Consider the following 24,868-nt stretch of genomic DNA (forward strand, 5'->3'; position numbering starts at 1 on the left):
AAAATGTTTACCGTTATTCACATTCAAACTGTGACATCTGAATCTTTGAGCACATTATCTAGTAACACTAGAAGCAGTGACTGAAGCTCCAGCAGAATATATTTTTACCTGTATCACTAGTGGTTTTAGTTGATTGGGTTCAGGTCCTTCCAGAATAGAGCCAAATGCCATCACTGCTGCATCTCTATACCTCCAGTCTGGATTTTTGATATGTTCCTTGATAAATGGAAGTATGTGTGGAACAATGTCATCCTCACAGCATGTTGCCAGCAGCATGAGACAAACACCAGCAGCTTTGCATGGATTCCAGTCGTCATCGTCATCGTTTTCATCCTAATAGTGAAAGGGTGAACGATTTAAAATAAAAGATACCACATTCCAGCAATTGTCAAGAATCAATGACCATATTTAACTTTATTTTATTCTATGCTAACTGAATTTTTGCTGACTGAACATGGGCACAAAAAAGGGGAATTTTGTTATTAACTTGATTATATTAACATTAATCTGAAGACTGGAAACAGAGGCAGAGGGGTTAGAAAGAGACTATGGTTAGACCTGCTAACGTTGAAGTTTAAAAATCTCAAACTTGTATTGCTATGCATTCAAGCATGCAAGGAACAAGGTAGTTATCTGCCAGAAGTTACACTATAAAGAAAGAAATGTAGGGTGCTGCTTCTGCAGGAGGTACACTATGGAAATGTTTCAGAGACTTGCTCGTATTGAAATTTCACTTTCTGCCCTAGTTAACACCACACTTTAAATCCATGAAAACTGGTGAGTTCTGAACTGTAAAAACCTGGAATGCATTAGAAAAAAATCTAGATTTACTTTAGCCCACCTAACATGTCTTAAATTCCTTAAGTACAGTAACAATACCCCTCTCCACTATATTCCCTGTAAAGAGAAAATTCAGAAGCCGTTGCCTGTTTTCTAGTGAGCTTAGAAACACTTACTTGACTTTACTTCACAAAAGGGAGGAAATTAATAAGTCCTAATTGGTGGATTTCTGGTCATGCCTTCATCTTAGACTCAAAAGACCTCCATTCTGCTTTGCAGTTCTTTTAGGATTGAGATTTTGGACAGACATATGGACAGGAATATGCTGAGTTTTACAAACTGTATGATGTGTTACCAGTCAGTAAGGCAACAAGGCTTCAAGTCAGACAAACCCACCTACAAATAACTGGCCTATTGCAAGGTGAGTTTACAGCTATAAAAAGTATATTTTAAAGACAGCAAGCTGGGCAGACAGCTTTGTGGCACAGGATTAATTTGTTCCAAAACCAATGATCTAGAGAATGTGTACAGATAGACTTGTAAAGGCTGAAAGCAGGAATTCAACAATCCAACAATATCTACTTGTGGGTGAAACTTGCATTTATGCAGCACCATTCACGACTTCTATCTCCAAGCACCTTACAGGCAATTTGCGATTAAGCCAGCAAGGAAACATACAAGTTTAATTAACACAAGCACATTTGGAGGAAAGTTTCTGTACACTATACATCCAATATACAAGTATGGCAGGAAAGCCCCCTCTCCCATCGTTTATGTAACGAGAATTAAGCCTTTAAGGGGATCATAACTTATCACATGACAATGAAAACTGCACTATATCTCACCTACCATGAGTGCAGTACACTACGTGAAACAAAGATAGCCTTGCATTTAGAACATTAGTCTTGACATTATAAATTCACTTAAATTTTAAAGAAAAATTTGCTGGCACAAAGTAACTTTCAGCTGTTGTTTCACAAACTTCACCTCAAATTTTCAAAGGCTCATATGCTCTTAACATTCAGCAAATACAGCTCATAGCCTTAAAAAGGACACACTAAGTTATACAAAGCTGCGTTCCAGAAGTCAATGTAATATTCCATAGCTCCTATAATATTACTTCTCATAAAAAGCAAATTTAAGCATATCACAAATAGCAAGTAAATGTTACAGGAGCAACTTGTATCCAAAACATTGTGCCGTTCATTATGAATTTGCAACAGCATAATGATAATGAAGTCAGTCAAGATACTGTCTTACTTGTTTAGTCAGTGTCTGGGTGAGAATGGGTACCAAGTACTGGAGTGCTCCCTTGGCATAGAATTTGCTTGTGTGTTCAGGTGGTCTTCCCTGTTCTGCTGCCTGTAAGAAAGAAAATATAAAAACTTTGCAAAAAAGAGTAACTTTTAAAAATAAAGGTTTTTTTTCCCCTCATGCCTAACTGCCCTTATGAAGGAAATTGCTTTCTTGAACTCCTGCAGTCTACCCGATTTAGGAAATCTAAAATACTGTTAGAAAGGGAACTCCAAGATTAACTTGATCAACTAATTTTGTGCATCAAACCTAAACTTCAAGTATGCTACAAAACTTGGCAAATTAAGTCTCAACTTTGTTTCAAAGTATCCATCAACTGAACAGATTCAGCGTGGTGCATGGTTTTTCATCACAGACTAATTGCCAGCTTTGTGCTTAACACGTGGACCACCATAAGATATGGTTCTTACTGAATTTAAATATATTAATTCACTACTAGAACTGTTTTCTTTGAGGTAATAATCTGTCAAAACAGATTTTTAAAAAAATTTACACTTGATGGCTTCAATATAGATTTTCTACAATAAAGTTATCTAGCAATGAGGCAATTCCAAGCCCACATTAATTTGGGCCCCAAAGACAAATGAGTTCTTTCCTCATAAATAGCAAAGTCCAAAAGCAAAATATTAAAATTAGGAACATCCAGTGACTATTTTTTCTTTAAATAGATTGAAATACTCCAGAATGTATTTAAAAAGTATACCTCTGAAGCTTCAATAGCAAGATCCATTTCTTCATCACAAACATTGGACCAGAATTCAATTCCTTGTAGGGCCACTTCATCAATATCACTCTTCATAGCCTCAATGGTAATCTTGAAAAGATTTCACCACCCCCCATAAAACAAAGTTGTTGTTAAATGCATACACATTAAATACTATTATTTTCTCATGGATTAATTACTAACATTAATAGGCCTGAAATGAAGTAATTTTGAAGCTTTCACTTCAATCTAACAACACATTGCAAATAAAAACCAAAAGAACTGCTGATGCTCTAAGTCAGGAACAAAAACAATGTTGCCGGAAAAGCTCAGCAAGTCTGGCAGCATTTGAGGAAGGGTCACCGGACCTGAAACTGTTTTTTCCTTCACAGATGCTGCCAGATCTGCTGAGCTTTTCCAGCAACTTTGTTTTTGTAATGCACTACAAAAACAATGATACATGTTTAAGTGGTCACTCAACATTCAAAAATAATCTAATAAGAGATTGTTGACGAAGCCACCTCATTAAAAACTTAAATTCTTTTGTCGAATTGGCAAAGTAAAGTAATAACTTGCTCACCTGACCTGAATGCCATCTCAAATTAAAAGCATATTTGATTAACAGTTAAGGCTAAATAATGGTGTTAGCTCCATTGCCTGCACCATATTACGATTTAGTGCAGCTTTCCAATGAAACCAAATCTGAATCAAAACCAAAGTTCATCTTCTGACAGCAATGGCATAAGTTAAATGCTGTTAGTGTTTTGGGAACCATCAATTGTATTTTCGAAAATTTATGATTGGCAAATAACTGCTCTTCACATCATATGATTCAGTCTGCAGGGGGCGTGGTACACCATGTCACCAGGATTGAAACAAAGCAATAGGATAAGTAATTTGCTTCGAATGAAATTTTCAGGTAGCATGTCAAGTAGTTAATTCACTACTGCAATGTTCAATTGTGAAAGGCAGCAGCATGGCTTCTTCAGTTTGAAGAATCACATTAATTCCTTCCATATCCTCAGCATGATCACCCAAAGCGTAGACTCAATTTAGCTGCAGCACAATTTTTAAACACATCAGCATCCCATATATAGCAATGAAATAAACTGCCAGAAATTGCATTAAGCAATGTTGGCACAGTGACCCTTTTCACACTTTTAGTTGTGCCTGTGCTTAAAGCAAGCCTCAGTTAACAGCTCATCTAAAAGGCTGCATTTCCAATGATCCATCATTTCCAATGCACTGCACTAAGACATGTGCTCTGATCTGAAATGGATCCTGCATCCACATTTTTTTGACTTAATACAATAGGGCTAAAAGATGGATTTAACCATGTCAAATTACAAAAAGTACCTACCCAAGTCAAAAGTTTTCTGAAAAGTTTCAGATTCTAGCCTGCACATAAAAAATGTATACTGGTAGTTGGTTTGGATGTTTACATGTGATATAAAGACTCACTTTGCTACAAAACCTCATTTCCCCTAAACAGGGCAATAAAATGGATAGATTATGCTTACAGCAAAAAGAGCAGGACCCATATATGTTTCCATGTATTGGTAGTAAAGGGACATAATCTTCACCAAGTTTTGCAAGGCAGCAACCCGTACCTGTTAGGTTGAAACAATTGTTCCATTAAAAGTGATGCTAAAGTGCACGTGACGATTTTAATTTTTAGGCAATTTAAGGCTACTTACTCTTGTATCAGGACACTGGGTGGCTTCACAGACTACTTGCATAATAAAGTGCCTTTCAGACTGCAAAGAAATAAAAGTGTATGCAGAGATGCTTTAAAATTTGACCTCACCAGTCCTTGTCAACAACTGCTTAGCAAAATGAAGACGATAATCAGGTAAAGACATTGTTAATAGTGAGCTCCATACAGCAAGGCAGTTCACTGAAATTTCTCAAAGTCACTGGCAAATCTGGTTTGATGTGCTACTGTACTTCTCTTTGCAAAACTAGCAAGACCAAACTCTAAAATCTAGTAACTTTGTAACCAAACCATGAGACCACAATGATCACTGGTGAAAGAATTTATTCAATAAAATCTACTCAGCCAGGCACCACATTTGATATCTTTCATATTCAGGTACTCTGAGGCAATTCTGTATTTAGTCGAGTTTATTTACTCTTTAAGCCTTTACTTCTTTAACTTTGTAGTACCTTTCCAACATTTTACAAAGTACTAGACTAACACTCAGCATCTAATTTAATTTTTGGTTAAGGTATCAAATGAGCAGAAAGATTGGCGTTTACGGGTGTGAAGCAAATACGTTGTTTTGCTGTTGAAAACGTTTTACTAAAAGCATGGTCAACAATTCTGTTTAATGTCATTGTTTCGTCAGGTGAATTGCAGCATGATTTCTCAGACTTCTGACCAAGCAATTGCAATATTAAGCTAACTTTTTGGGACATGGGGAAATAGATAGACAAGGAGGAGGAAGAGGAGAGACGATGAGGAAGTGGAGCAGAGTGGGTAGAGTGCCCATGCAACCATATTCCAAACTCTTGTTCCACCACACAATTGGAATGGCTTGCTTTGGTCCTTATGCAAGGTTCTTTCACCTGGATGTAACATCTCAACATTTTACATTCTCAAAGGGTACAGTTTTATGTTAAATGTTAATACAAATAAAAGGTGGCTTACCTCTTTGTCAAAATTAGCTTTGGTGAATTCCAAGGAGTTCAACAGTGCATTTGTTGCAGCTAACTTCACGTTGTTACTGGGCTCCTCCTTCCGCATTCCTTGAATAATTGCAGTCAGGATTTCATTTGATTTGTCCTGTAGTTGTTCAGGGTCCTTAAAAAGCAAGTTACTCAGCTTTAATGCTTTCCTCTTCACTTTCTGGCCCACACTAGAAATATTCTTTAAAGATTACATCATATTGTAACATGCCAAGTTTTAGAGGCAGAATCGCTAGGATTAGTTATTTGAATAGGTTCAAACATTTTGTTTTGTTTTTCACAAAGTAAAACTGACAAGCTGAAACTCTGCAATTTTAATATAAACCAACAGGAATTCACCTTCAAACTGCACCAGATGAAACGGCATAATTTTAAACACAAACTAGGGGACCAATAGATAATCAAATTGAAGCAGGTGGCAAGGGAAGACATTTCAATGAGTATCTGGCAGCAACATCACAGGATGTTTAGTGATCTCACATGGATAGCCCAGTTCAGTGAATCCATCTTTAAATAAACTCAAGCTCACTGCATCACCAACCTCTCATGCTAATTGATGCAAGCAAACCACACTCCAAAAGGTTTGAGCAGAGTAAATACAGAAAAACAGGATCGGTGAAAGGATTGAGAACGAGAGGACATCTATAAGTTAAACAAAACAAAAAGGCAATGAAGACATGAGGAATTTATGCAACAAGTGGTTAGAATTTGAAATATGCTGCCTGAGACAGTGGTAGAACTGGATTCACGTGATGGCCATTATTATCACAAAAGGAATAATGTGGGGGGCTAGCAAGTAGGCAAAGGAATGGCACTTATTGAATTACGTCTATGGAGAACTAGCAAAAGCACAATGGGCCAGATGTCCTCTTTTCAACCTGTAGTTTAGGAGACATTCAGCAGTTGGGAATTCAGATATTCAACTGGCCTAAAAGCCTCGAGAAATAGTCACTTTGCATCGGATGAAAGTGTAAATGAGCACCCAAACTATCAAGCTGCTATCTGAGCAAAATTAGCCAGTCAAGAGGCTGGAGACTCTACCAAGTATTGACTCCTTTCTTTTCTAACAGATAAAGATATGCCATGTATGTAAGGTTAATAAGGCTGGTCAGGCAATGTACTATAACTCAAGTCATGTACCACACAGCCATAAATCAGTAAGTCTGTAGCTATGATCAAATCAACAGTGGATAATCCCTTGTCTTTCTAAATACTTTGCTAAGATGGGCTTTCAAATATAGATTGAGAATTAAAATCAACATTCAATTCTCAAATCAACAGCTTCTTTATTTTGTAGAGTCACATGCAGTGATGGCAAATGAGCTACAAACAATACCTTTGGAACCATCTCGAATTGATAACTGGTTGAGAGGAATATTAAGAACACCCATCAGGTGCATACAAGTTACATCCACCACCGTATGAAGCCATGCAAATCACTGGCCTTTGAATTTTCCTTCATCGTAAGTACCCAAGCCAAAATGAAATTCAAAAGCAATCTTGCAACAAGCTCATGCAGTACATTGTTGCAGAATGCACACTTGCAGCATCACAAACTAGCTCATATTATATTGCAAGAATATATAAATTAAGTGCTAAAATGGGTATGAGCATCAGTTTCTCAATGACTTTATTAACAGAAAATGAAATTTCCAGTAGTGCAGGACTGAGCACGCTTTCTCCTCAACCATACACAATTCACCAGAAACAGTGACACTCAATTCAAAATGGAAGTTAACATTCAATGACTGTTGCAAAAAAGCTTATCGGTAGTAAAGATGAAAGCAAGCTTAATTGCATCAATACTATATTTCTCAAAAGTTAACAAAGACAATACTCACTATATCCTGGCATATATAACCAATAGCTTCCAAAGTAGCCTCTTTCATATGTTCAGTGCTATTGGGGTTTGTAACATTCGCAACCAAGTGAGGAATGAGCTCAGGCCATTGAACAACAGGGATCTCTGCACATGCAATTCCTGCAACGCACTGAGATGCTGAGCTGGGCCTGTAGGTCTCTGTACCCAGAGTTTGCAAGACCTGTGGGAGCAAGTTTTAGAACAAGTTTTTTTTTCTTCAAAAGACAAACACCAGTATTTGCAACACTTCCATCACAAAAAAGAATCATGACGCAAAAAGATGAGAAAAAGGACTGGAGTGACAAAATAATTAGGTTAGAATACATTAAGCTTCAAACCAGGCACAATGGATATTTAAAGAAACTGAAATGCAAAACAGAGAAAACATCCACTGGTAAAGAAAGCAAAATCAGCTCACAGGAAATCTTGAAATATATTTCTTGTACCAGGACAAATATGTATTTTAGTTCATGGATGGCTGATCCCCATGAGCCCACAGAAACATACACTGTAGGTCAAATCCAGCACCACACTTTGACATTAGAAAACAGACATCATACATTGAACTCTGGCTCTTGATCCATGATTGTAGTAGCATTTTTACACAGTACAGCATTCCTACAGCACAGACCATAGACAAATCAATAGCAAAGACTAATTGCTTTGTTTCCTTATGGGATCGAAGCTAAAATTTGTACTCGGTCACTACAGGCGTTACAGGTCAAAGTCACAAAATGAAAAGAAGTCATCACTAGGAACTGAAGATTTACTTCTAGTTTGGAAGTGACACCATGGTGCTTTTTTAATTAAAAAAGTAAAAAACAGAAGTATTAGCACCTCCGCTCGGTTTGGTTAACAACTGCACCTCCCAGTCGCGAACCATTTCCACTCCCCCTCCCATTCTTTAGAAGACATGTCCATCATGGGCCTCCTGCAGTGCCACAATGATGCCACCCGAAGGTTGCAGGAACAGCAACTCATTCCGCTTGGGAACCCTGCGGCCCAATGGTATCAATGTGGACTTCACCAGTTTCAAAATCTCCCCTTCCCTCACCGCATCCCAAAGCCAGCCCAGTTCGTCCCCTCCCCCCACTGCACCACACAACCAGCCCAGCTCTTCCCCTCCACCCAGTGTATCCCAAAACCAGTCCAGCCTGTCTCTGCCTCCCTAACCTGTTCTTCCTCTCACCCATCCCTTCCTCCCACCCCAAGCCGCACCTCCATCTCCTACCTACTAACCTCATCCCACCTCCTTGACCGGTCCGTCTTCCCTGGACTGACCTATCCGCTCCCTACCTCCCCACCTATCTTCTTTTCTCTCCATCTTCAGTCCGCCTCCCCCTCCCTCCCGATTTATTCCAGAACCCTCACCCCATCCCCCTCTGATAAAGGGTCTAGGCCCGAAACGTCAGCTTTTGTGCTCCTGAGATGCTGCTGAACCTGCTGTGTTCATCCAGCCTCACATTTTATTATCTTGGATTCTCCAGCATTTACAGTTCCATTATCACTGTATTAAGATGCAAGCATGTTTTGCTCAGTTGCATAGTCACTCATACTGGGATATTTTTGATCAGCACTGACCAACTACATTTGTAAAATAAAAACAAGTGGTTAAGATAGCATTAAGCAGACATATTCTGAAATGTATGAACTTTATATAGCGGATTTACCAACATTGTAAACCAGTTTGAAAAGCTCTTGTATGGAAAACTCACTGGAAGATTTATCTATCTTAAATTATCAGTAATGTTTACAGAGAATTAAACTCCTCCATTACAGGAATATACTCAAATAATGATGAACTGTACTAAAAACAACTTTGCAACATCAAAATTTGGGACTTAAAAATCAAGTGGCCAAAAAGGGAGTTTAACTTGCAAGAAACACGAATACCCATGGTGTATCACAACTAGACAGAATTATATTTCATTAATACTTTCCTTGGACCTCTTATTCAAGTGCCCTCCAGAACATGGAAATGTGGGCAAGGTGGTGTGTCAGCAATTATTTCCCATTTTAGTTGCCTCGAGAAATGCCTTAGCTTTTCTAGACAGCAGTGGTCGCTGGTTTGGAGATTTCTTCTCAGACCTGCTCCTGTAGTCAGAAGCAATTGTCAGGATAGTTCAGTTCATTTTCTGGTCCGTGAACTGGCATTCACTAGCAGTTAGAAGATTGAGACAATGTCATTCAGACAAAATGCCAACATGGCAAGGCAGACTAAATGCAGGGAGGAAATTCCCCTTGGTTGGTAAACTCAGTCAGGGGTCAGTCTCTGGATACAGCGTGGCCCATTTAGGGAAGAGATGAGTATTTCTTCAGAATTTGCTCCCATAGAAGACAAAGTCATTGAGCAAAGAGTGTTAGAGACATTTTACACTGACCCCCAGAGCACCCCAAGACCCTACCTAACCTACAAATCCCTGAACATTATGGGCAATTTAGCATAGCCAATCCATCTAACCTGCACATCTTTGGACTGTGGGAAGAAACCAGAGCACCTGGAGATAATGCACACAGACATGGGGAGAACTGCAAACTCCACACAGAGTCACCCAAGGGTGGAATTGAACCAAGGTTCCTGGCACTGTGAGGCAGCAGTGCTAACCACTGAGCTGCCACTGTTATGATTCTATGTTCAGCACCAATGATCAGGGAACACCCCCCACTTCCAACCTTAAGGAATGAAGGCGATTCATGAAGCAGCTGAAAATGGTTGGGCCCAAGACACTGCCCTGAGAAACTCCTCTATTGTTGATGACATCTTCCATCACTATTTATGATTAAGTACACATCTATGAGACAGTAACTGATTGTTGGATTTGGCCTGCTGTGCATGCACAGGACATAGCTGGGCAAATTTTCCACATTTTGTTGGCCAAAAACCAGTATTGCTGCTGCTCTGAAACAGCTTGACTTTAGGGTGTGGCAAGTTCTGGAGCTGAAAGTGTCAGAACTATTGCCAGAATGCTATCAAGGCCCATAGATCTTTTCCATAGTATCTGGTGCCACTGGCCATTTCTTGCTGTCATTTTAATGAATGAAACTGCCTAAAGATTGGCAGTGATTTGGGGGCCTCTGGAGAAAGCAAAGAATTAAAATCACTTACGTATTTACAATGCTGGTTAGTAGCTAAGCTGCAAGCTATTTTTGCTAAGCCATTACGAATAATCTTTGCTTGCTTAGATCGGTGAACAGATCACCTTTTTGATCGATTTTATTGTATTTTCCCAGCTTAGTTGGACCTTGAGACTATCCAAGCCTACTTCAAAATAAGAATTTAATTTTTTCTGAATGAACACGTTTACTCAAGTAAATAGCTTTTGGATATTAGTCATGCACACAAAACTATACACCTATGGGCAAAGACTAAATACTTTGCTATCCGAAAAGCTATAATCTTACCCACAGACAAACAGTTGTTATCCAAAGAAACACTACTTAATCTACTGGAAAATGAACCATGTTGAAAATGGGATGGACTACTCACTTCTCACTACATTTTACTTTTGGCAAGTCTAAAAAGATGTTTGAAAGACAAAGCTGCATTCTCCCAAGAAACAGAAACACTTATTTTATTTAAAAGGTTACCACAGCAGTGACAACTTACAAAGGTTTTTATTTCTCGTCGAGCATTGGTGTCAATTGCAAGCCATCTTTGTTGATATTGTGTCTTGACATCCAGGTCCTTTGATGTCAGGGAATTCTTGATTTGTAGACCAGCTGCAATTCGGGCAACTTGACTGTTTCCTGGATTTGCTAGTACTTTTGAAAGTTCCACCAGGAAGGTAGGCTAGATTGATAGAGAAGTGTAGAAGAATTACTATCATGCATTCCATTTGTTACTAGTTGCACTGTTAGCTTAACGTTTAAAAATCATATTTCAGCCCAAGGCTTTTATGGTTTGGATTTAATAGTCTACAGTTTGTACTTCAGTTATGCAGTGACACAAACACTATACGTTTACAATGAGTAACACAGCAATCAACAAGACTGCAGAGTTACTTTCAGAACAAGGTAGTTAGGACAATTGAATGACAATGAATTGCAGCATTAATGCTCAGAATCAGAAAGCAGTAACAAATTCAAGTCTATGTTTAACAAAACTCAGAAGACCTTTCAATCAAAACAGAAATCCTGTCTGGGTGGATTTCTGCCACCAGGATAGGGAGATCGACTCAAGAGAAGGAAAAATAAAGGAACTAATCTGTTTCAGGTGGTCACAGGCTACAAAAAACCCCATCTTTTATAGTGGGAGAGATAATGGGAACTGCAGATGCTGGAGAATCCAAGATAACAAAGTGTGAAGCTGGATGAACACAGCAGGCCGAGCAGCATCATGTGCTCCTGAGATGCTGCTTGGCCTGCTGTGTTCATCCAGCTTCACACTGTTATCTTTTATAGTGGAGTCACTTTAAATTGACATGTTCAAGTTTAGCCTTCAGTTTGAATCTACATTCTTTAAATGCAGAGGTAAGAGCCCTGACAACCGAAAGAACGTTGCACTATTCAACAGATCAGCTGGGCAACAAAAACTTGTTCCAAACAAAGTAATCTCCACTCACTTGAAAGCGGAAGTAAAGTGCTGAGTGCCACGGGACAAAAAAACACTGGAAAATTAGTGCACGAGCTACCAAGAAAAGCAAATAAGAATTTATATAGCATACTTAACATGGTTAAAAAAGAATCCCAAAGCATTCTGCAGGAATGCTAACAAAATTGTGACAGTCATGTTAGGGCAAATTTTATATGTAGGTCTTACACAGCAACTTTAGAGAAAAGAACTAGATAGTCTGAGGGTTTAGCGAGCAAATTCCATAGCTTAAGGCCTAGGCAAGTGAAGCCATAGCCATCAACATAGGAGCGACAAAAATATGATTATATAAGAGCAACAGATCTGCTTTGCGGGGCTGGAAGACATTACTGAGGTGGGGAGGGTAACACCATGGGGGCAAAAAGAAGAGGGTGAGAATTTTAAAATTGAGATTTGCCTAAAAATCCAAATGTAGATCAGCAGACAAGGCAGTGCTGGCCAGGACTCGTTGGGAATTGAGTCATAGGCTGACTTTTTGATAACTTTACATTTACACGGAGTATTATGTGGGACAGCAACATGTAACTAAATTTCAAGCCAAGGGGTAACAAAGACAAAGCTGAGGTTTTTAGTAGCAGAAATGTTCCAAGACTTGAGACAGAACCAGTTATATTAGCAACATAAAATGAGTTTAAAGGACAAACAAATTAGCATGATCGTCAACAGTTTAGTTGAGCCTCAGTTACCAGGGTGAGGGTTTGAGTTGGTGGTTACCAAATGCAGCTTATACTTGGACAGCAGAAAAAACTCAAGACACGATGCATTTGAGAAACAAGACAACTAACTAATATGGAAGTGGCATTTATCTGAGTATTACTATACAAGCACAAGGCTGGATAACATGCATTGGCAGAAGGAGCAAGGAAATAGGGAAATGCCTTCAACTGCCACCTGAAGCACTTTTTAGGTAGTGGGATGTGTCTTTAATCTATTTTGACTAGTTGGTTTCAAATTTCAAGGGTAATGGTACCAACAGTAACAGGCGAAATACTATTCTGAAAATTTTCCAAATCAGTATGATCTAGCAAACTGACATATGGTTCAGTTCCACAATAGCTGTTCAAGCAATGATCTAGTCAGCTCTGCTGCACTGATCTCTTTCCAACATTTTTAGTTGTCTGGGAAGCATGTATCAATTTTAAAACTGCCACAACATGCTGGTGGGCTTAAAAATAATAGTAAAATAGTATTCTCAAACACTCAAGACATCTGCGTGTGGGCTTTGCAATTTGTTGCGAGAAACTAAATTTACTGTTTTACTGAAATGTTATTAACACCTCATACTAAACCAAAACACACTCCACTCTGGATTAGTTCTATAAACTGGATCAGGGTCATCAACTTCTGCCTCTAAAGTGACCTCTTATAGTATGAAAATGCCAGAACATTAATTTTCTCTGCATAAAAATTAGAGAATAGAAATTAATTTTGCTTTACCCAGCACGAAACTTTGATGCTGGGTAATATATTAAGCCTCAGGCGAGGGGGAATGGTCAGCAAATTAAGGTAAGGTGAGACATGCAGCATTGCAGCTTTAAGACTTCCAGCATCCATATGAATGGCAAAGCTCTGACTGGCTGGTTATAATTCCCAATGTTAAGGGTGGCGTTATTCATACAGCCTTCTCCTCTAGAAAAGTGTTTAACTGCCTATCATGATTGGATGTGACTAGACCTTTACATCGTTTGGTAGTGGGACAGCTTGGTCAAAAGTAGGATGGTACTTTGAATTCAAGAGGTCGAGTGGTAACCAACATCTTTTCCTCCCTAGCACTCCACACCCCACGAACCCTCACCCAACAGCATAAATGCTGCCCTCTCCACACTTCTCCTCTCGAGTCATCTAGACTCAAAACATTAGTTTGCTCGTTCTCATGGATATCTGACCAAGTGATCTCCAACATTTGTTGCTTTCAGTATATGTTCAAGCACGTGTAGTATTTTGCTCTTGAATGGTAGCTTCTCCAGGTTGACACCTCATTTTCAGATTTGCCTGCTGCTGAAGACAATCATTCCTGCACTCTTCATTCAGACAGTTGATTTTCTGATTGGAGGCAACAGCAGAGTTGAGCGTTTGTTAGGGCATGAGATTATAGGGTGCAGTTGAACAATTCTGAAAACCCACAGTGCATCATGCTGAGTTGTTACAAAATCTGTATTATTCAATACAGTGGCAATGACACAGCCAAGGGAGGGCATACTCAATTTGAACATTGGACTTTTATCACCATAAAGGTCTGAGTGTGTCTGTCAATGTAGTCAATGACAGGTGCTTCCATGATGGGTAGATGTATGAGCATGAGCAAGTACATATTTTGTTAAAAAACCAATGACTAGTTTCTTTCCTTCTGTCAGATGTAATTCCTTGTAACAGTTATTGCATGGTATTTTGGTTACTACATTGGTTCTGCATGCTGTGGAAATGGGATCTTTAATCCTTTTGAGTATTTGTCAGAGTGGCTGTGGGCTGGTGCTACACAAACACTACATCAGACAGACAGGAAGGAAACACTAGCCAATAATACACAAATATCAGGTAGCTGCTAAACATGAACTTTCCTTAATACCTCTACATTCTGACAATGAAGGCCATCAGTTTAACGGGGACAATGCAACTACAGTAACCCAAGCCAGACAGACATGGACAGGAATTCCTAGAGGCATAGTTCTCAACTCAAATCAAACTTAGAACTGGATCCCATGTACAAACCCACACAGAACAAAACTGGAAATGACACTACTCACCATAACAGACCAGACAGTGCAAATTCCAAGCAGAGTAGAACAACATCGCTTCATCGGAGGCTTCACTGATGATGCTACCTAGCCTGGTGACCAAGTGCCTGAACAAAAATCAACCCAGCTCAGTGAGCAAGTCAACAATCTACAATGTTAACTGCTTCTCTCTCCACAAATGAGGCCAGACTTCGGAGTTTCTTTAGCTTTGTGTTTTATGCATTTTGCTTGTTGATTCTGCAACATGTGCTGCAGCCACAATAAGCAGCTTTTAAAATTTGGTTCATTGTGGCACTCCCATACAGCATTCTTTCAAAGCTGCATAACTACATAGTTCCATGGACACTGATTGGCATGGCAACTTACTGCCTCCCTATGTTTACCACCAGCTCTGTTGGTTTAGCCCCGTCAGTGGGACAGGACATATGGAGGGAAACAATGGTGACTGCTAGTAAATTGCCTGCAAGTTTGATTCCACGAGAATGATTATTTCAGCACGTTGCTTGACTAGCTTGTGGGAGAGCTCTCCCAATTTTGGTACAAGACAGCGGTTACTTTAGTGAACATTCTGCAGGGTCAGAATAAGTTCAGCCTTAAGCACTTTGGTCAATGCCAGGTGGTCTATCCAGTTTCACTTCTTTTAAAAAAATCAGACAGCCATAATTTGATACAGAGGCTTTCTAGGCTATCTCAGAGGGCAGTTATAAGTCAACCACAAAGCAGTGGACTTGGAATCACAGTACTGCCAGTAAACAAGACAATTTTTAAAAATCAATGATGGTTGTAACATCATTAGACCCACCTTTGGTTGGAACCCAACAGCAACCCAAGCTGTTGCAAATCCAACATAGCAGATAACCTTTCAATTCAATGAATAAAGTTCCAACTTTTTTTTATTTGATCCTTCGGTTGTTATTGGGTGAAAACTTATGAAATTCCCTCCCTGATGGCAATGTGGGAATACCTGCAGCACATGAACTGCAAGTTCAAGGCAGTAGTGCCAGCTGTGATTTTCTTGAGGAACTGACAAAAAACATTGCTCACATCCCAGGAGTGAAGAGAAAAACCTATGAGACATTATCATGAAGCCATCAGTCTCCTTCTCCAAATCCCAAACTGGGGCATACGCTGCAAGTAAAGCCAGCATGGAACAATGAAAAGTATAATGGGATGGATTTCTGTTGAGGTTTGCCCACTCAACTGCCATATTTTTTAAAGACAGCTGTAGAATTTTCACAAAATGAGGTGTGTTTTAAGGTGATGTGATAATGGGAGCTGCAGATGCTGGAGAATCCAAGATAATAAAATGTGAGGCTGGATGAACACAGCAAGCGCAGCAGCATCTCAGGAGCATAAAAGCTGACGTTTCGGGCCTAGACCCTTCAGAGAGGAGGATGGGGTGAGGGTTCTGGAATAAATAGGGAGGGAGGGGGAGGCGGACCAAAGATGGAGAGAAAAAGATAATAGGTGGAGAGGAGAGTATAGGTGGGGAGGTAGGGAGGGGATAGGTCAGTCCAGGGAAGACAGACATGTCAAGGAGGTGGAATGAGGTTGGTAGGTAGGAGACGGAGGTGGGAGGGATGAGGTCCAGACTCCCTTGTTCGCTCCACACTGCCCTCCAACCCCACCACACCCGGCACCTTCCCCTGCAACCGCAGGAAATGCTACACTTGCCCCCACACCTCCTCCCTCACCCCTATCCCAGGCCCCAAGATGACTTTCCACATTAAGCAGAGGTTCACCTGCACATCTGCCAACGTGGTATACTGCATCCACTGTACCCGTTCCTCTACATTGGGGAAGCCAAGCGGAGGCTTGGGGACCGCTTTGCAGAACACCTCCGCTCGGTTCGCAATAAACAACTGCACCGCCCAGCCGCAAACTATTTTCACTCCCCCTCCCATTCTTTAGATGACATGTCCATCATGGGCCTCCTGCAGTGCCACAATGATGCCACCCGAAGGCTGCAGGAACAGCAACTCATATTCCGCTTGGGAACCCTGCAGCCCAATGGTATCAATGTGGACTTCAGTTTCAAAATCTCCCCTTCCCCCACCGCATCCCAAAACCAGCCCAGCTCTTTCCCTCCACCCACTGCATCCCAAAACCAGTCCAACCTGTCTCTGCCTCCCTAACCTGTTCTCCCTCTCACCCATGCCTTCCTCCCACCCCAAGACACACCTCCATCTCCTACCTACCAACCTCATCCCACCTCCTTGACCTGTCAGTCTTCCCTAGACTGACCTATCCCCTCCCTACCTCCCCACCTATCTTCTTTTCTCTCCATCTTCGGTCCACCTCCCCCTCCCTCCCTATTTATTCCAGAACCCTCACCCCATCACCCCCTCTGATGAAGGGTCTAGGCCCGAAACGTCAGCTTTTATGCTCCTGAGATGCTGCTGGGCCTGCTGTGTTCATCCAGCCTCACATTTTATTATCTTGTGTTTTAAGGCTCAGGCTTTCCAATAAATATTAGAGGAAACACGTGTAAAAAATGTAATGCAGTGTGCATATTTCACCACACTGTAGGACATCACCAGCCACTTCAGCAAGAAATAGAGCTATATCCAAAGGATGTTGTGAGTTTTGAACTCACTTCTACAAAAAGTAATCAAGATTGATGAATGCTACACTAAAACCTAAGGAATATGGTGCGTCACAGGATAAATGGCCTTAGGTTGCAGATCAGAACCAAATATCCTGTTCTTATCCATAAGAGCTGAAAATACACCAAATAAAAATGTTCATCTCAATTCAAATTTGGATTAAATACCTTGTGTACTATCATTATACAACTCTAAAAGCAAAAGGTGCCTTTCAAAACAGTGACATCTACGAGTAGGCCTCCCTGGGAAGGACTGATAAGGGGTGGTTGAGAGAATGTTCGCAATTAAATATCCGTTTCTTGGAATAGCTCCACACGTAGTGCTGTAACAGGCAACATATTGGCTGTTCTGAAACATCAATTCTGAAAGGGTCACTGGGCTCTTAATTATTAGTCTCTCCGAAGAGGAGGCCAAATTTGCTTAAGTTTCTTTAAGCAAGTGTTTAATACTTTTGCTGCTCACTGATTTCCTTGCTACCTGTTGCAGACCTAGACACGCAGCTACATGTTTTATGGCTTGGCCGACAGTGGCGCTCCCCAGCAATGTTGCTCAAAGCTGCACACTGTTCAGCACATGGATGCATTAACTTCCAGCCTCCCAACTCTGTACCATCACTTCTATTGTGGGGAGTCTTTTGATGGTTGATGGGCTAGGACATAAAGGGATGGTGATGGCATAAATTTAAAATGCAAGTATGCTAACATTAAAAAACTGCAGTTGGACCATTGAAATATTTTATATTTACATAATCATTGGAACAAGCATCAAAACTAGACAAGCTCATTCTAACCAGCTGCAAAGGTCAACTTCTAATCCCTCCCATGAGGTTAAAGACAGTACACAATAGTGGAATAGGTATTACGCTGAAAAGGCAAGGGGGCATGTCTAGGCACCAAAAAAATCTAACAGTCCAACTATCCTGATACAATGATTTAAATTACAAGCAAAAAAGCTAAAGATGCCATAAATCAGAAACAAAAGATTGCTGGAAAAGCTTAGCAGCTCTGTGGAGAGAAATCAGTTAACGTTTCAGGTCGAATGGCCCTTCCTCGGAACATATTTTGGTCAATTCAACTGATTAGATAGTGATTTGAAGAAATATTGTGCCAATCAAAACTGCATTTAATTTGCAAGAAATTTATATGAATCTTACAGAAAAATCAACCAGAAATTGTTTAAAATAAAGTTATCCATTTCCTGGCAACATACTGTTATATTTTATAAAAACGTTGAAATGTTTTTTGTATGACTTGTTTCTGTCCCAGAAGTAGAAAGGATAGTGGGCAGTAAACCTCCACATTCATATGGTTGGAGAATTCTCCAGGTATTCAGCATTCTCAGGCTGCCTCCAGTAATGCAACTGCAGGCATATTATCAGGGCAAAGATAGCTGCAAATATATACTCCCTGGAATCAGTGGAAAATTTAAACCACACTTGAATGTGAACTAATCAAGGACCACCATTCATTATGGCTATTAATTCATGAAAACCTGAGAGCTAAGTAGCACTTCAGGAGATTCCTAATCTGTTACACACACATTCAGATATCAATAAGCTGCCCATGGCAGATGGATATAAAATATTATACAAAACAGATGTTAGAAATATGGAGTAAAAATTACTGGAGGCACCCATCCGTCTCAGCATGAATGCGCCCACAATGAGCTTACTTTACAGGTTGTGGCCTTTCTTCCAATTAAGATTTTACTATTCGATGAGATCAGGATAATCATGATCTTGACAAGAAAGGGGTCAAACAGTGCAACGCCAAAATAAAAAAACGGGTTGTGGGACAAGTAAATAAGAGATCTGTCAAAGCAGTGTGGGGGGAAAAAAATGATTTAATATTGAAAGGACAAAGGAAAGGTTGCTTATTTAGAATCCCTACAGTGAAGACAAGACCAATTTAGGGCCATCAAGTTTGCACCACCCCTCTGAACAGGTCTGAACCCTGATCGGCAGTCATGCTAAACACTCTGCCATTAGATGGGATTAAATATTTAAAACTGCAGCCAACTTTGAAAAGTACTTGAAACTAGTTCTCAAATCACTTGGAATAAAATCTAATGTTAAGATATTTTATTGAAAGGTTATGCAGTGCTGTTTATGACAAAAACAGAAACTGGAGAAACTCAACTCTGCTTCCTTCAGACCTAAGATTCAAGTCTGGTGACAATCAGATCAGTTCAGAAGAGTCTATGGATTGGGATCGTTAACCCCACTTGCTTGACAGATGCTGCCAGACCAGAATTCCCCCAGCAATTTGTTTTTTAGCTCTCCAGTATTCTGTTATTTTATTGATTATGGCCACTTTTGACATCTATCATTTTAAAAGCAGAAACAGAACTGCGTAGCAAATGAGCATTCAAGGAAAACATTGGCGATAGTCAGGTGAAATTGACATTTTCAAAATAAAGAGGATCAATTCAAATTTGAAGCAGCCCTCCTGGCATGTAGCAAATAAATTTACACCATCAAGGAAGCATACGAGTTTCCTGGCTGGAACTGTAGCTTGGGTGTACCTGCTGCTGTCGTCTGAATCTGAAAACTAACTTTTTATTTGAGTCTATTCTATAAACCCAACAGCATGTTTATATCACACGAAACTATTAGGACAATCAGACATCCCTAGTCAGATTCAGGATCTTACCATGTAGCACAGTATGAACTTATCCAAACTGAACTTCTGCAGCACTACACTTCATTGGAAAAATCTTCAATTTAGCACAATTGAAAATACCAACTCAAAAGATGCTCAAATTATTTGCCCCAAACCAGTGGAAACAGCACAAATCTCCATGGAGCAAAATGGAAAGAGGCACTGGTATATCAACTGTATGCACCACACAACAACAGTTGTCAGCCATTTTTGGAACACACTGTTTTTAAATACATGCAGGTATTAGGAAGCAAGACGTTGCTTGAATACATTCAAATGCAGGAGCCTAGAGTCACTCAAGTCTGGACATGGCATGCGTCTTTTGGACAGAACGGTTTCCTGGCCATTTACTAGCCAAAAGCTCCAACAACTGGAGCATGGAGCCATTCAGACCAAAATGATAGCAGGTTCGAATCCAGGGCAATGTCGAATCAGCTGACTGCACAAAGACAGCAATCAGCCACAGTCTCTGCTGTTAATTCCTATTCAGTGAGCCAACGCTGAAAGGGAATGTAGTGCTGGGCTTGTGTACATTATGGGCTCACATGAGGGGAGAAGCTGGCAGTCTAGATGCAGAACTGTTAACATTCTTCAGGTGAACAAATCTGTGACTGAGGAGAAACAGTGCAGATAAATGTGTCATAAATGATACTCAAGTTCAAAATTAGCCATCCAAACAACTATTTGAATTTTACAAAAGGTTAATACCCCTACCTTAACATTCACACTATAATCCAATTTCCTGTGAGGAGTTCTTAAGTACCTACAGGTCCCAATCTCCCAATAATTAATCTCAAATAATCGAATACTTCCTCAACATAGTTGTCACTTGTCCAATTAAAGCCAAATCTGTCCTCAATATACTTGCATTTCAAATCCATAATTATCCTAATTGCTTTCCTGACAAATTCCAACCCAAACTAACTTCCCACCCACCTTTGACTCCCTTACTGTAACAGCTGATTACAACTTTTCAAACAAATATTTATTGCTTTGCAAAGATTCTTCAGGATTGAAGAGGTCAACAGATTGACATCTATATTACATAATTAACTGAAACAAATTTCATGGATTCTGGGTAATTTAGACCACCTACACGATGGTCAAACCCGACTGCAGAACTGGGTTAGGGAGAAGGCCAACTCCCCCAAAAAGGTTAATTAACTGAGGATCTGTGCCTACCTCAACAAAACAGACAAGGCTACATCTTTTCCCAAAGGATTTAATTTTTCTTCACTTTCCTCTTAGAGGATATATCACTTGCACACCGAACTCAAAAACTTATTGGTATTGTGGGGACAATAAGCAAGATAGTGTATCCATAGAGAAGTTTTAGTCAGATAACAGCCAAAACTGAGAGCTTTGGTCAGGGGCACATGGACAAATAACTCAAGATAATTTAATATAAAATAGAATGGTGAACCCAAAAAGGAAATAAAGAAAAATAATATTCCTAATTCTGGTTTTCCCGAGCACAACATCTAGCAATTGACAAGTGTGGCTAAGATCAGACACAGGCACGTTTATATTAATGGTTGATTGCTAACTCAGGCTCACTCAAGATGAGACAGATGAAGTTATTACTGTACCTCTCCTAGGGCTATCTGATGACAGCAAGTGACAAGATGAGTGTTCCATTCCTAACAATGATGGAAAAATTCAGTCCTATTGCATCAGCTCATATTTACTTTGTTGTCTACCACTATTCCAAAGTGGTGTACAATACTTGTCTTTTTCTAGCACTTATTCAAGCAGGATTTCGTTTTTATGTCCCATCTTCTTCTAATATCACATGCACTTTTCAAAACTTTTACTCACCTTTCTTCTTGCTATTGATTCCTAAACAGTTTCCAGTGGCTACAAAATTCCTTAAGCTGTATTACATGGTCCAGCTGATTGAATTAACCAGCTCAGTTTTAGATCTGATTTGATACAGGATACAGTGTCTGACAGCAGGTAAATCTCTAAAGCCAGGATCTGATAGGAAGCCCCTCCATATCATACCTAAGCTTAAGTCAAGCCTGTATTTTTTTTAGTTGTTAGGTTTTACTAAACGTGCAGGAAAAGGCTATGAAAATATAGCTAATTTTTCCAAAAGCTGACAGTTTTCAGAAATTCTGCAATCTACAATTTAAGGCCATACAATTAGCCAAATTAATAAGTGGTAAAACACTACATACAAAGTCAAATGTACTTCCAAAGAAATGGCTTGAAATTTGCAATTAAAATAATTAGAGATTAAAATGCAATTTACTGCTATTTCTACTGACTTCAAAGCAATTTTAAGTTTCCAAAATTACCTGATTTACACACATTAAGTAACCTTGTTTAAAGCAAAAGATGAGAAATCATTGTCAAATGTGCAAATCCACAGTAACCAAAAAAGCACCAATAACCTTAAATAGGATGCAACAGAAAATCTCTAAAGAAACAAGCTCAAAATGCACGTGGTGACCTGCTAAAATAACTTGCATTTGGATTTAAAATATATTAAGATACATCTATCAAATTTAACAATGGTGCAACCCTAGTTAACCTATAAAATTTTAACAGTGACTAGACAAGATAAATGCAGGATGTTCTTAATAACCGTGAGTCTTGAACCAATGGTCACAGCTCAAGGATATGGAACTCCCCACTCAGAACAGAGATAAGAAATTTCAGCCAGAGGATGTTTAATCTCATGGAACACACTACCACAGAAGGTTGTGGAAGCCAAGTCATTGAGTATACTTAAGACAGACAGATGCTTGATTAGTAAGGTGGTCAGAGTTACACAGAGAAGAATGATGTTGAGAAGCCTATTAGCTATGATAAAATGGCAGAGCAGACTCAATGAGCCAATGGCTGAATTCTACACCTATATTTTAGGTTCTACATTTCTTCAACCAGAATGCAGTGAACTCTGCCACAGAAAGTAGTTGAGGCCAAAATATTAAATGTTCGAGTAGTTAGATATAGCTCTTAGAGCTAAAGGGATCAAAAGCATGCAGAAAGCAGACACGGTACCAAACTGAACAATCAGCCACAATCATACTGAATGGTGAAGCAGGCTCAAAGGGCCTGTACTTGCTCTTATTATCCATGTTTCTAAAAGGTTGAGGGAAGACTTAAATTACAGTCTATTGAAATACTTTGACAGTAGAAAGGAAGGTAGTTCTATTAGGATAGATTTGAAGCAACTGTCAAAAGAATTAGAGAAAGGTTGACAAGAATTGTTCTTCCATCAAGGAGCTAAGCAGGACCTCAAACACCATCTACTACGTTATAAGCAACTGATACCCTGAATGCATCAAAAAACTCAGATTTACACCCTAAATAGTGATCTACGTAGACCGAAACTGGGATATGAGCGAGGCTGTTTTCATTTGGTTCAAACCTAGAGGGCTAAACGGCGTCCCAGCACGTCTTAATGCGTTACAAATTGATTAACTTCCACAAACACCGGTTAAATAGAAACTTTCAACTGGTGTTAACCAAATGAAAAGATTACACGATAGCAACCCAGAAGAAAGCCAGACACATGATATCAAAACCTAAATTGTGCAAATCTTCAGGCTATTATTGAAAAAGAAATAATGCTTACGACGATTTAAACGCAGGGGTATAAAGGGCATAAATTTATCAGATAGCATAATGGATCCAGGCCTCCCCAGCCCCTCCATGCGTGGGGTAGGCTGTTCTCTCTCACACATAGGGAGGAGAGGATGAGCCGGCAACATGCGCTCAGGCCTCGACTCCCAGCTTCCCTTCCCATCAACCAAACTTGCGCAGAGCGGAAACCCAGCCTCTTCGGGGCGTCCTCATTGGCTAGCGGGCATGCCCACCGGCAATCTCCGGACTCTCATTGGCTGTCATGCCTTGTCAATCAACCGGGGTAATTCCTGCCAGCAAGTTAGGCTGTCATTTTTTTTCACTCCAGTTTCCCCCTCCCCCGCCCAAAAGGTTGGGGGGGGGGTGGGGGAGAAGAAGAGTAGAAAGGGGGAATTTTCTCAATGAATGCCCTTGATTTCCCTCCATTAAAATGGATAAAAAATTTTCCATCTTAAAAATCAAATAGCCAACCATACTCTCGCATCAGCCCACGCACATTTTTTTTTAAAAAGCCGAATTAGATCAAACCATCGCCCCCTTTACCCATTCAAAAAAAATGGAAACAGAATCCAATACTGACCAAATTCTCAACAGCCGCCTGTTCCAGAAACTTCTGCGCTGCTTCCAGCTCATTACGATCTGGGGAGGAGGGAGAGAAAAGAAAGAAAAGGGCGGGCGGGAAAAAAAATAATAATACAGTTTTAAAATACCACGAAAGAGAAAAATAATATTACTCCCTCTCCCATTAGACGCCTTACCTGGAGAGACGGTTTTCTCTAAAATTGTGATAAGCTCCATGTTAACGAATCTCATGTGGGAAACAACGAGGATTTTTCTCAGGCAGAAACGGCCATAAATGGTTCTGGGTCACTCAGATTCTGCTTCCTTTTAGAAAATATAACGTACATATACACCGCGGTGAGGGAAGATTAAAAAGAGCGATAGATAGATAAACAAGGGGTGGCAGCGTGGAATTTATTATGGATAACAACAGATATGCTGTATATTAGTGACTGTTTTCTCTTTCTCACTCGCTAATAACCAGAGCGCAAGCTTCTCTCACGCCTTCGCCCGGCTCCGCAGCTGCGCAAAAGCCGAGTGCCACCGGCGGCGGAGCGATATAGCAGCGGCCGCGCGCGCTGCTCCCTTCGCAAACTGCCGCTCCCCGTGACGCGCCTCCCCATTGGCCGAATCATTCACGGCGCACGTACCGCCGCTTCCATCTGATTGGTCCGTCTGTACGTCAATCGCCGCGAGCCATTGCCAAGTGGCCGAACCCCGCCATTATCACTGCTTCACCCACGCCTTCAACAGCTGCCCGGCCTGTCTAACAGGA

The 24,868-nt window shown here is 40.2% G+C and overlaps 1 protein-coding gene across 1 annotated transcript in view; it reads right to left on the reverse strand.

Annotated features, from left to right (window-relative positions):
* kpnb1 (karyopherin (importin) beta 1) overlaps positions 1-24,644 on the reverse strand; it is a 43,893-nt gene extending 19,249 nt beyond the window's left edge. Inside the window, exons 1-10 of the mRNA XM_048560494.2 lie at positions 24,291-24,644; positions 24,113-24,171; positions 10,954-11,136; positions 7,327-7,527; positions 5,448-5,600; positions 4,495-4,554; positions 4,318-4,407; positions 2,798-2,908; positions 2,041-2,142; positions 109-333 (exon numbers count right to left, since the gene is read on the reverse strand). Coding sequence (XP_048416451.1) covers positions 109-333; positions 2,041-2,142; positions 2,798-2,908; positions 4,318-4,407; positions 4,495-4,554; positions 5,448-5,600; positions 7,327-7,527; positions 10,954-11,136; positions 24,113-24,171; positions 24,291-24,345 — 1,239 coding nt within the window. The 5' untranslated portion in view covers positions 24,346-24,644. The remainder of the gene's footprint in view (positions 1-108; positions 334-2,040; positions 2,143-2,797; positions 2,909-4,317; positions 4,408-4,494; positions 4,555-5,447; positions 5,601-7,326; positions 7,528-10,953; positions 11,137-24,112; positions 24,172-24,290) is intronic.
* Between the last annotated feature and the right edge of the window lie 224 nt (positions 24,645-24,868).

Source organism: Stegostoma tigrinum, chromosome 31, assembly GCF_030684315.1.
Source record: "Stegostoma tigrinum isolate sSteTig4 chromosome 31, sSteTig4.hap1, whole genome shotgun sequence".
NCBI classification, from domain to species: domain Eukaryota; kingdom Metazoa; phylum Chordata; class Chondrichthyes; order Orectolobiformes; family Stegostomatidae; genus Stegostoma; species Stegostoma tigrinum.